The 12,992-nt window shown below is 37.8% G+C and overlaps 1 protein-coding gene across 5 annotated transcripts in view; it reads left to right on the top strand.

Moving 5' to 3' along the window:
- Positions 1–12,992, top strand: part of RC3H1 (ring finger and CCCH-type domains 1) — a 95,338-nt gene that overhangs the window by 46,005 nt on the left and 36,341 nt on the right. For all 5 annotated transcript variants that reach the window (XM_032631939.1, XM_032631897.1, XM_032631907.1 and 2 more), the window contains exon 6: positions 10,812–11,012. In XM_032631939.1, the coding sequence (XP_032487830.1) occupies positions 10,812–11,012 (201 nt within the window). The remainder of the gene's footprint in view (positions 1–10,811; positions 11,013–12,992) is intronic.

Genomic DNA, 12,992 nt, shown 5'->3' with positions numbered 1-12,992 from the left:
GCTCCTGATATAATTCCATATATACAGTACTGGAGCTCCATTTGCCATTTTGGTTTTAGTATATATAGTAATGCTGGACATGTCCTTTGTATGCCAAGTTGAATCAGCACTATTTCAAACACTGGTGCCCACTATGTATCACTTATTGTTCATCCTGTTTTCCTAACTTCTTAATGTCAGGGCTTCTTGCTTTTGACACAACACATAGCAAGTACTTCATGGGCCAGGGAAGTATGTCTCTAAAAAATTGTTAATTCATACAAGCTATAAGGAGGTCACCACATTCCCTCATCTGACACTGAAACTAAAAAACTCTCACATTAGCCATCCTGCTATATTCTAATCTCGTTATTTTTTGAGAAGGATAAAATGGTTCACAAAATCAACACAGCATATAGATTTAACTTAAAAAAAATTTTTTTAAGTTCTAGCTAAATGCCAATATTATTCTGTTTCTTTCTAGACTCAGATTATATACTGAAAATGGGGTGTGGATTCCACATCTGTACCCACCCCTCTTGTTTTTCATACGTCCCTCTAGAGCTCTCAGAACCTCAACTGGTCCAGATTGTCCCTGAATAACTCACATTTGTTGTAATGGTTGTAATAACCTGACTGTACAGTGTAATCCGGAATACATTTCAGAATGTCTGTCTGCTTCCAGTGTTACTTCTCCATTATGCCAGATAGATACAGTATAGGAAGTTTAAGATATAAGGGGAAAGAAATCCAGCCTTCCTCTGTGAAGAAGAATAAGGGGCTCAAAAACACCAGAATACCCCAAGTGAAACTTTCTCAATCCTAATTAAAAGCATTAATAGTAATTTTTAAAAGATTGGAATATGTAAAAATCCAATTATTTTTCACTTGAGTCATGATTATGTCGCTTTATTTCATTGTCCACCTGCTTTCTTCTTTTGGTGGCAGTTTGTACTATACTCTCAATCATGAAAAGATTCATTTTCTCTCATCACAATAGGTCCATACCCTAAACTGTATTCACTATTGCAGAGTTTCTATTAAGTGTCTGCCAATACCCATTTCATCTTCTTCATGGAACTCAAATCAGCATTTTCCTTTCTTTGCAGGTGTTCGTTCTAGGCATTTTAGTACAGTACAGTTCCAGGACTTCAGACATTGCATTTCTTGGAAATCTTTGAGTGTTTTTAGTTAAAGAGAGTTTTGAGAGCCAAGTCCATGGAAACAGTACATCATATAGAAAGCATATACTACATTTTAATGAGATTTAATGTATATTGAGAGGGTGTTTCATACATATACATTTGGTCTTTTGACTTGCCTTTGAATAGGGGCAAAATATATTTAGTTTTTGTGACTATAGTTCTTGATTTTTTTATGTTTGGTCTCTCTATGGACTTACCTAACAAAATTTAAGTTAGACCTTCTTATAATAAGAATGGAATACAAGTAAAAATATATCAGTATGACCTGGAAGTCCTGACTAAGATAGTCTATTGTTTCTTTGATGGGAGGGAAAAAAAAAAATGGGAATTTTCTATAGAGGAATTTGAGTCCTTATGGGAATAAAAGATTAGCAAGGCAAAAAACGTTGTAAAATATGTTAGGATATAGGTGATCCTAGACTAGAATTAATTGTTCTACTTTGATTCATTAGGCCTTTGGCCTGAATCCATCTTGACTTAAAATGTGAATTATTAGGGGTGATACCACTAGCACCTACCTCAACAAGTTTAAAGAATTAAATGAGTTAATATGTCACTATAACAGTTAATAAGGTAACTTAACACACTGGCACATACTATGTGCTCAATAAATGTTAGTTATTTTTATTGCTAAAAAATATCATCATTGTCATACAGCATCTTAGAATTTTCACTTTCAGGTGGTGACCTAACCTACAAAACTGCAGGGAGAATTAAACCAAGTACAAATTAGTCATCTTTAGAATCACGCCAGCATCTGAAGCTCTTTCAGTTATTGAGTACCAGCTATCTCAATACCAGGCAAGCCCAAGAGTAATAATCCATAGATATGAAGAAGCAGCATGGTGTTTTTCAGAATACTTGTATGAGTATTTTCTTCTTTTCTTTTTTTTTTTCACATCTTTACTGGAGTATAAATGCTTTATAATGTTGTGTTAGTTCCTGCTGTACAACAAAGTTAATCAGCTGTTTGTATACATATATCCCCATATCCCCTCCCTCTTGAGCCTCCCTCCCACCCTCCCTATCCCATCCCTCTAGGTCGTCACAAAGCATCAAGTTGATCTCCTTGTGCTATGCAGTAGCTTCCCACTAGCCATTTTACATTTGGTAGTGTATATATGTCATTGCTACTCTCTCACTTCATCCCAGCTTCCCCTTCCCCCACTGTGCCCTCAGATCTGTTCTCTATGTCTGTGTCTTTATTCCTGCCCTGCCACTAGGTTCGTCAGTACTGCTTTTTTAAATTCCATATGTATGTGTTAGCATACGGTATTTGTTTTTCTTTTTCTGACTTAACTTCACACTGTATGACAGATTCTAGGTCCATCCACCTCAATACAAACAACTCAATTTTGTTCCTTTTTATGGCTGAGTAATATTCCATTGTATATATGTGCCACATCTTTTTTATCCATTCATCTGTCGATGGACACTTAGGTTGCTTCCATGTCCTGGCTATTGTGAATAGCCAGGTGCTGCAATGAACATTGTGGTACATGTAAATTTTTTTTTTTTTTTTTTAAATCTTAAGGAATTTATTGATTGATAACAGGCGTCTAGAAGTAGGGAGGTTCCTGTCTGGCTAATTCACCAGATCAACCACATCCACAAAAACCCAGGCCTCTCCCATCAGTCTTTTCTGCATCTCAGGTGGATCAGCTGCTCTTCACATGGCTGCCCAATGGTGGAAGAAATTCCCAGCTCACATGATCAGACACTAAGAAGCAGAGGAAGAAAGTTTGACTTCCTTGTGTCTCCTCTTAAGAAACCTTTCCCAAGAGGGACTCTACTCTCCCTCCAACAGATGTCCCATTGCATCTCATTGTGAATGTGACACACTAGGTCACATTACACTTCCTAAGTAGTCTCCAACTCGGATAATGGAATTGCCAGCATTGGCTTAGACCGGGGTTTATTCACCTTTTCTGTGCCATGGGCCCCTTTGGCGGTCTGGTGAAACCTAGGGACCCCTTCCCAGAATACTCTATTTAATTGCATAGAATGAAATGACCGGATTACAAAAGAAACCAACTATATCAAAAAATATACTTTTTAAGTGATACAGGAATAAACTTGCTTCATTAGTGCACTAAATAACAAAATCTAGCAGCTGATCTAATAACAACCATAATTTTTAAGTAGTGATGAAGGTAAACAGTGTTCTGAGATACCTGTAATAACTGTTTTGTGATATGAAAATATTTGTGATTTCCATTGGTGACAAAGTCACAAGTTACTGCTAATGATACTGTGGTTTGTTCTTACATTCATAATAGAAGGAAATGTTAAATTTCAGTTGGAGTTTAATGAAAGGTTTTTTTTTTTTCTTTTTTCCCGATGCAAGATTGTGAATCCCATGCATTCCATCCACGGACCCTTGGTAGGGGTGGTCTGTGGACTACATTAGAAGCGCCCCTAGCTTAGATTAATTAAGATTCACATATTGAGTCTGGGAGTGGGCATGTCTTCACTGAGACAAGTGGCTTCAAAGGAGTGTGGATATCTAAACTAAATCAGGACTAACTCAAGCAAAAAAAGAAGTAAGAGGGTGGGAGAGTAGGGTAGAGGAGGAGTGGGGTGATCTTGACTCCAGGGTCTGCTCCGTGTAGGGTCAGCAAGGGCTTCCTTCAGAGGGAGAACACTTCTCATCACTGGAGGAACAGACCTTGTCAAGGGGACTCAGACATACTAGGATTCCTGCCATCCTTGGCATCTTACATACCCCCCCGCCTGTTTTATTTACTTTTGTTTCTTAGTTGGTTTTCTTTAAACATCTGTATATATTTCAAGGTACAGATATAAAACTTGCCCTTTACAAATATTCAGCCTACTGGAATATATCCCTTCTATCCCACTCCTTAGAAGTGACCACAGTTCTCAGCTTAATGGATGTCTTTTCAGACTACTTGCTATGCACATGTGATATCCCACCAGCTTACAAACTTTCTTGTGTTGGCAGTGCAGAGTACCAGGCCCTGCCCTCCCCCATGCTGGTGAATGAGAACAGCCTCACTGTGCTAGATGCTAAACTCAACAGTGTCCCCTTCGATTCCCCGAAGACACTTGAAGTTCAGGCAGGGGAGGTGGCCCTCACACCGCATACCTCAGAAATGGCAGAGCTGAGATTTGAACCCATGTCTATCAGACCCCAAAGTCCATTCTCTAAATGCCATACGTGTTGGTTTGCAGAGCTGTACCTGATGGTCCAGTCATTTTTTCCCTTTTTTTTTTTTTTAAGGAGTGGGGTGGGCATATTCCTGGAACCTGGCTTGGATGGTGCCAACTTGAAATGGACGTTCGCACTGAAGTGTTCAGGTGTCTCATCAGTAACACTTGAGTCTCCTAAATCATTCACAGGAGACTCCAGACGTATATTCAGAAGGCAGCATTGGAAGCATGAGAAGAATTTACAGTAAAGCTAAAAAGCAAGGCAGAGATGTCCTCTATGAGTTCCATAATTTAACATTATCTTGGAGGTACTGCCCAATGCAGTTAGACAAGAGAAAAAAAAATAAAGCTTATGTAGATGGGAAAGAAATGAGAAAGGTGATCTTACTTGGGGAGATCATTAATCAGATGAAAAACTATTATAAGCAAAAAATTCAATAAGGTGGCTGGATACAAAAGTTAAAATACAGAAACCAATAGCACTCACGTTTATGCAAGCTGCATCTCGTTAGAAGACATACAGAAGAAAAGATTACATCACAATAGCAGCAACCCAGGTGTTTTGGAATTAATTTTTTAAATGCGAAGTCTATAGGAAGGACACACCTAAATGCTCTCTTCTCAACATCTTATTATAAAAATTTTAAAACATACATAAAAGTTTAAATAATTATATGTAGAACACCCATATACCCACCACCTAGACTCTCCAGTTAACATTTTTTGTATTACACATATCAGTCCATATATAATCCTCCTATTCATTCAAAAATCCGTTATTTTTCTTTGTTTCTTTTAATTATTTTTTTTTCTTGTTGGTCAGCCATTTTATACACATCAGTGTATACGTGTCAATCCCAATTGTCCAATTCATCACACCACCACCCCCACCCCTTGCTGCTTTCCCCCCTTGGTGTCCATACGTTTTTTCTCTCCTTCTGTGTCTCAATTTCTGCTCTGCAGACCAGTTCATCTGTACCATTTTCTAGGTTCCACATATATGCTTTAATATACAATATTTGTTTTTCTCTTTCTCACTTACTTGACTCTGTATGACAGTCTCTAGATGCATCCACGTCTCTACAAATGATCCAATTTCGTTCATTTTTATGGCTGAGTAATATTCCATTGTATATATGTACCACATCTTCTTTATCCATTCGTCTGTCAGTGGGCATTTAGGTTGCTTCCATGACCTGGCTGTTGTAAATAGTGCTGCAGTGAACATTCGGGTGTGTGGGTCTTTTTGAATTATGGTTTTCTCAGGGTATATGCCCAGTAGTGGGATTGCTGGGTCATATGATAATTCTATTTTTAGTGTTTTAAGGAACCTCCATACTGTTCTCCATAGTGGCTGTATCAATTTACATTCCCACCAACAGTGCAAGAGGGGTCCCTTTTCTCCACACCCTCTCCAGCTTTTGTTGCCTGTAGATTTTCTGATGATGCCCATCCTAACTGGTGTGAGGTGATACCTCATTGTAGTTTTGATTTGCATTTCTTTAATAATTAGTGACATTGAGCAGCTTTTCATGTGCTTCTTGGCCATCTGCATGTCTTCTTCAGAGAAACGTCTATTTAGGTCTTCTTCCCATTTTTCAATTGGGTTGTTTGTTTTTTTTGATATTGAGCTGCATGAGCTGTTTATATATTCTGGAGATTAATCCTTTGTCTGGTGATTCATTTGTAAGTATTTTCTCCCATTTGTAGGGTTGTCTTTTCGTCTTGTTTATGGTTTCCTTTGCTGTGCAAAAGCTTTGAAGATTCATGAGGTCCCATTTGTTTATTTTTGTTTTTATTTCCATTACTCTAGGAGGTGGATCAAAAACGATCTTGCTGTGATTTATGTCAAAGAGTGTTCTTCCTATGTTTTCCTCTAAGAGTTTCATAGTGTCCAGTCTTACATTTAGGTCTCTAATCCATTTTGAGTTTATTTTTGTGTATGGTGTTAGGGAGTGTTCTAATTTCATTCTTTTGCATGTAGCTGTCCAGTTTTCCCAGCACCACTTACTGAAGGGGCTGTCTTTTCTCCATTGTATATCCTTGCCTCCTTTGTCATAGATTAGTTGACCATGTGTGTGTGGGTTTATCTCTGGGCTTTCTGTCCTGTTCCATTGATCTATATTTCTGTTTTTTTGCCAGTACCATATTATCTTGATTACTGTAGCTTTGTAGTATAGTCTGAAGTCAGGGAGTCTGATTCCTCCAGCTCCATTTTTTTCTCTCGAGACTGCTTTGGCTATTCACGGTCTTTTGTGTCTCCATACAAATTTTAAGATTTTTTGTTCTAGTTCCGTAAAAAATGCCATTGGTAATTTGATAGGGATTGCATTGAATCTGTAGATTGCTTTGGGTAGTATAGTCATTTTCACAATATTGATTCTTCCAATCCAAGAACATGGTATATCTCTCCATCTGTTGGTATCATCTTTAATTTTTTTCATCAGTGTCTTATAGTTTTCTGCATACTGGTCTTTTGTCTCCTTAGGTAGGTTTATTCCTAGGTATTTTATTCTTTTTGTTGCAATGGTAAATGCGAGTGTTTCCTTAATTTCACGTTCAGATTTTTCATCATTAGTGTATAGGAATGCAAGAGATTTCTGTGCATTAATTTTGTATACTGCAATTTTACCAAATTCATTGATTAGCTCTAGTAGTTTTCTGGTGGCATCTTTAGGATTCTCTATGTATAGTATCATGTCATCTGCAAACAGTGACGGTTTTACTTCTTCTTTTCCAATTTGTATTCCTTTTATTTCTTTTCCTTCTCTGATTGTCGTGGCTAGGACTTCCAAAACTATGTTGAATGATAGTGGTGAGAGTGGACATCCTTGTCTTGTTCCTGATCCTAGAGGAAATGCTTTCAGTTTTTCACCATTGAGAATGATGTTTGCTGTGGGTTTGTCATATGTGGGCTTTACTATGTTGAAATAGGTTCCCTCTGTGCTCACTTTCTGGAGAGTTTTTATCATAAATGGGTATTGAATTGTGTCAAAAGCTTTTTCTGCATCTATTGAGATGATCATATGTTTGTTTGTTTTTTCCCTTTCATTAACATCTTGGATTAGTGTGATACATTTGGTCATATGGTTTTTATTCTTCAAGTTGTTAACATGGTGTATCACATTGATTGATTTGTGTATATTGAAGAATCCTCGCATCCCTGGGATAAATCCCGCTTGATCATGGTGTATGGTTCTTTTAATGTGCTGTTGGATTCTGTTTGCTAGTATTTTGTTGAGGATTTTTGCGTCTGTATTCATCAATGATGTTGGTCTACAATTTTCTTTTTTTGTGATATATTTGTCTGGTTTTGGTATCAGGGTGGTGGTGGTCTCATAGAGTGAGTTTAGGAGTGTTCCTCCCTCTGCAATTTTTTGGAAGAGTTTGAGAAGGATAAGTGTTAACTCTTTAAATGTTTGATAGAATTCACCTGTGAAGCCATCTGGTCCTGGACTTTGGTTGGAAAATTTTTAATTACAGTTTCAATTTCATTATCTGTGATTAATCTGTTTATATTTTCTAATTCCTCCTGTTTCAATCTTGGAAAGTTGTACTTTTCCAAGAATTTGTCCATTTCTTCCAGGTCGTCCATGTTATTGGCATATAGCTGCTTGTAGTAGTCTCTTACGATCTTTTGTATTTCTGTGGTGTCAGTTGTAATCTCTCCTTTTTCATTTCTAATTTTATTGATTTAATTCCTCTCCGTTTTTTTCTTGATGATTCTGGCTAAAGGTTTATCAATTTTGTTTATCTTCTCAAAGAACCAACTCTTAGTTTTATTGATCTTTGCTCTAGTTTTCTTCGTTTCCATTTCATTTATCTCTGCTCTTTATGATTTCTTCTTTCTACCAACTTTGTATTTTCTTTGTTCTTCTTTTTCTAGTTGCTTTAGGAAGGTTAAGTTGTTTATTGAAGATTTTTCTTGTTTCTTGAGGTGAGCTTGAATTGCTATGAACTTCCCTCTTGGAACTGCTTTTGCTTTGTCCCATAGGTTTTGGATCATTGTTTGCATTGTCACTTGTTTCTAGGTTTTTTTTTTATTTCTTCTTTGATTTCTTCAGTGATCTCTTGGTTATTTAGCAGCACACTGTTTAGCCTCCATGTGTTTGTGTTTTTTATTGTTTTTTCCTTCAGTCGATTTCTAATCTCATAGTGTTGTGGTCAGAAAAGATGATTGATACGATTTCAGTTTTCTTAAATTTTCCAAGGCTTGATTTGTGACCCAAGATGTGATCTATTCTGGAAACGTTCTGTGTGCACTTGAGGAAAAAGTGTAGTCTTTCGCTTTCGGGTAGAATGTCCTAAAAATATCAATTAAGTCTATCTGGTCTGTGTCATTTAAAGCTTCTGTTTCCTTATTTATTTTCTGTGTGGGTGATCTGTGTATTGGTGTAAGTAGGGTGTTAAAGTCCCCCACTTTTATTGTGTTACTGTCGATTCCTCCTTTTGTGGCTGTTAGTATTTGCCTTATGTATTGAGGTGCTCCTATGTTGGGTGCATAAATATTTATAATTGTTATGTGTTCTTCTTGGATTGATCCCTTGATCATTATGTAGTGTCCTTCCTTATCTCTTGTAACAGTCTTTATTTTAAAGTCTATTTTATCTGATATGAGTATTGCTACTCCATCTTTCTTGTGATCTCCGTTGGCATGGAATATCTTTTTCCATCCCCTCATTTTCAGTCTGTATGTGTCCCTAGGTCTGAAGTGGGTTTCTTGTAGACACCATATATAAGGGTCTTGTTTTTGTATTCTTTCGGCCAATCTGTGTCTTTTGGTTGGAGCTTTTAATCCATTTACACTGAAGGTGATTATCGATATGTATGTTCCTACTACCATTTTCTTAATTGATTTGGGTTTGTTTTTGTGGGTCTTTGTCATCTGTTGTGTTTCCTGCTTAGAGAAGTTCCTTTAGCATTTGTTGTAAACCTGATCGGTGGTTTCGAATTCTCACAGCTTTTGCTTTGTCAGTAAAGCTTTTGATTTCTATGTCAAATATGAATGAGACCCTTGCTGGGTAGAGTAATTTTGGTTGTAGGTTTTTCCCTTTCATCACTTTAAATATGTCCTGCCACTCCTTTCTGGCTTGCAGAGTTTCTGCTGAAAGATCAGCTGTTAACCTTATTGGGATTCCCTTGTATGTTATTTGTTGCTTTTCCCTTGCTGCTTTTAATACTTTTTCTTTGAATTTAATTTTTGATAGTTTGATTAATATGTGTCTCTGTGTGTGTCTCTTTGGGTTTATCCTGTATGGGATTCTCTGCCCTTCCTGGACTTGATTGACTATTTCCTTTCCCATGTTACGGAAGTTTTTGACTATAATTTCTTCAAATATTTGTTCAGACCTTTCCTTTTTCTCTTCTCTTTCTGGGACCTCTATAATTCTAATCTTGGTGCATGTAATGTTGTCCCAGAGGTCTCTGAGACTGTCCTCAATTCTTTTCATTCTCTTTTCTTTATTCTGGTCCCCGGCAGTTATTTCCCCCATTTTATCTTCCAGCACACGTATTCGTTTTTCTGCCACATATTCCTTCTAGAGTTCTGGGGGGTTTTTTTGGTTTTTTTTTTGCGGTACACGGGCCTCTCACTGTTGTGGCCTCTCCAGTTGCGGAGCACAGACTCCGGACACGCAGGCTCAGTGGCCATGGCTCACAGGCCCAGCTGCTCTGCGGCATGTGGGATCTTCCCACACCAGGGCACGAACCCGTGTCCCCTGCATCGGCAGGCGGACTCTGAACCACCGCGCCACCACGGAAGCCCCTTCTAGAGTATTTTTAATTTCAGTTATTGTGTTGTTCATCATCGTTTGTTTGCTCTTTAGTTCTTCTAGATCCTTGTTAAACATTTTTTGTATTTTCTCCATTGTATTTCTGAGATTTTGGATCATCTTTACTGTCATTACTCTGAATTCTTTTTTAGGGGTTGCCTATCTTGTCTTCATTTATTTGGTCTTGTAGGTTTTTACCTTGCTCCTTTGTTTGTAATGTATTTTTTTGTCGTTTCAATTTTTTGTGTTTTTTTTGATGGCTAGGGCTGTATTCCTGTCTTACGGGTTGTTTTTTTTCTGAGGGTTCCAGCACTGGTGTTTGCAGACCATTGGGTAGAGCGGGTCTTGGTGCCTAGATGAGGACCTCTAGGAGGCTTCACCCCGATTAATATTCCCTGGGGTCTGAGGTTCTCTGTTAGTCCAGCGGTTTGGACTCGGTGCTCCCACCACAGGAGCTCAGGCCCGACCTCCGGCCCAGTTGCTGGGGTTCCTCCTGTCCCCTCAGGGGACTGGTGCCTGGTAGGTGCCCTCTTTGTACCAAGAAGCGAATTCCACATCCTTCTAGTCTGCCATCTTGACTCCCTCTCTTCTCTTCAAAGTATTTTCATATCTCTCTTTGGTCATATAAAGTATAAGCCCAGTTTGTTTCTTAACCTGACTCATGAGATTACGTGTGTCTTCCTAGGTCACCAAGCGTGATGAAGACTCTTCTTTGATGCAGCTGAAAGAAGAATTTAGAACGTATGAAGCTCTGCGGCGAGAACATGACTCCCAGATAGTGCAGATTGCTATGGAAGCAGGCTTACGAATTGCACCAGACCAGTGGTCCTCTTTGCTTTATGGGGACCAGTCTCACAAATCTCATATGCAGTCCATTATTGACAAGGTAGACCCTTTTTTGTTCCTTACTTCTTGGACTAATCATGGAGTTTTGGTAATTCATTTATTTAACAAGTGTATATTTAAGTGAATCCTGTATGTCAGGCTCTTATAAATTATATTCTCTGTAGCTGAGTGTCATGTCATAACTAGTCACATCATAGTAGCAGTTTGTTCATGTAAAGGTTTTTTAAATTGAGGTATAATTGACATTGTTCATATAAGATTTGATTTAATTAGTTTTAATGCTTTATCCAGTGCTGTCTCACATTCCTGTGACAGTCTCCTATCTCTATTTTTTCATTGCCTTTCTTCCTTTTATTGTTTTCTGAGTTTTGATCACTGTATTAGTTGAATTCATTTTCTAAACGCCTTTATTGTCCTCCTGGAACAGCCATTTAATGACCTGGAAGATGTATACATTGAGGTTTCTTGTGGTTCTTAGCCAGAAAAATTTCACATTATAAGTTACCAACCATTCTATATTTGATCAAATTTTCAGTAAACTTATTTCTACTTTATTTGTTGTCTGTTATGATGAAAAGATCACTTGAGTACACATGAGTTTTAGGTCAGGCCCCACTATTTCTGACTCTAAGAGTTATATTTAATTCTTTTAAAACTATAGAATAATACTTAAACTGGTTTTGTTGCAGTTCAACATGAAATATGTGAAAGTGCTGTAAGATAAAGTGTGTAAGATAAAAATCTTAAAAGTGCCATGTAAATATATTATGTTGAATAATTTTAAAAAATTTTTACTATTTACCTTAATTTTTACTATTTTATCTTAAGTCCTTATAACCATAGAGATGATTATACATTAGAATCCACCTTACATTTAATTTAAAGAAATAATGACGGGACTTCCCTGGTGGCACAGTGATTGCGAGTCCACCTGCCAATGCAGGGGACACAGGTTTGGGTCCTGGTCTGGGAAGATCCTACATGCCGCGGAGCAGCTGGGCCCGTGTGCCACAACTGCTGGGGCCTGTGCACCTAGAGCCCGTGCTCCACAGTGGGGGAGGCCACCACAGTGAGAAGCCCGCACACCACGGTGAAGCGTATCCCCCACTCGCTGCAACCGGAGAGGGCCCACACGCAGCTGCGAAGACCCAGCGCAGCCAAAAATAAATACATTAAATAAATAAATTCAAAAAAAAAAGAAATAATGTTAGTATGTAAGAGTAGCCTAAATAAAATAATATTTAACACTTACTGAGAGCTTAGTGTGTGTCTGGTGGTTTTATTTTATTTTTTGATTTTAGTGCGTTAATACTTTGCTCAGAATATTTCAGTTTAGTTTATGTTAGTTTAGTTTAGTTTCGTTCAGTTCAGTTTTTGGCCTCACCACGTGGCTTGCAGAATCTTAGTTCCCTGACCAGGGATTGAATCCTGGCCACAGCAATGAAAGTGCCAAGTCCTATCCACTGGACTGCCAGGGAGAGCTTCCTATCTGGTGGTTTTAAATAATTCATTTAATCTTCTCAACAGCCCTGTATTATTCCTTTTATACAGAGACAGAGGGAGATTAAATACATTTCTCCAGGATCACGTAGGTAATAACTGACAAAGCTGGATTTGAACTTGAACATTCTGACTCTAGAATCCCTGCTCTTAATTACTAAAACTCTTTCCAGACTATTCTCCCCCTACCCCACACCACCCTTTTTTTTTTTTTTGCTATTCCTAAAGGTAGAATTCTTGAAATAAGTAGAAGGTTGATGTCAAAGGAGAATTAGGAAATGTTTTATAACTGCATGGTGTGTAATTGTCAGTATAATGTGTATTATTTGTTCTGTCCTATAGATACCTTTATCAAAACTTCACCTGCAGCTCCTAGGCCTGAAATTATGCAGTGGACTGATTATAACCTTAATCATGATCTTTTAAAGGAGTGGCTTTCTACCTCTGAAGAGAAACTTGACTTGCTTTTATGAAAATTGTACAAGGAGGTTAAATTAACCTTCTTGTCTGAACTGGACTA

The sequence above is a fragment of the Phocoena sinus genome, chromosome 1 (assembly GCF_008692025.1).
Source record: "Phocoena sinus isolate mPhoSin1 chromosome 1, mPhoSin1.pri, whole genome shotgun sequence".
NCBI lineage: Eukaryota > Metazoa > Chordata > Mammalia > Artiodactyla > Phocoenidae > Phocoena > Phocoena sinus.
The sequence above is the reverse complement of the archived record's forward strand: the minus strand, read 5'-3'. Positions and strand labels throughout refer to the sequence as shown.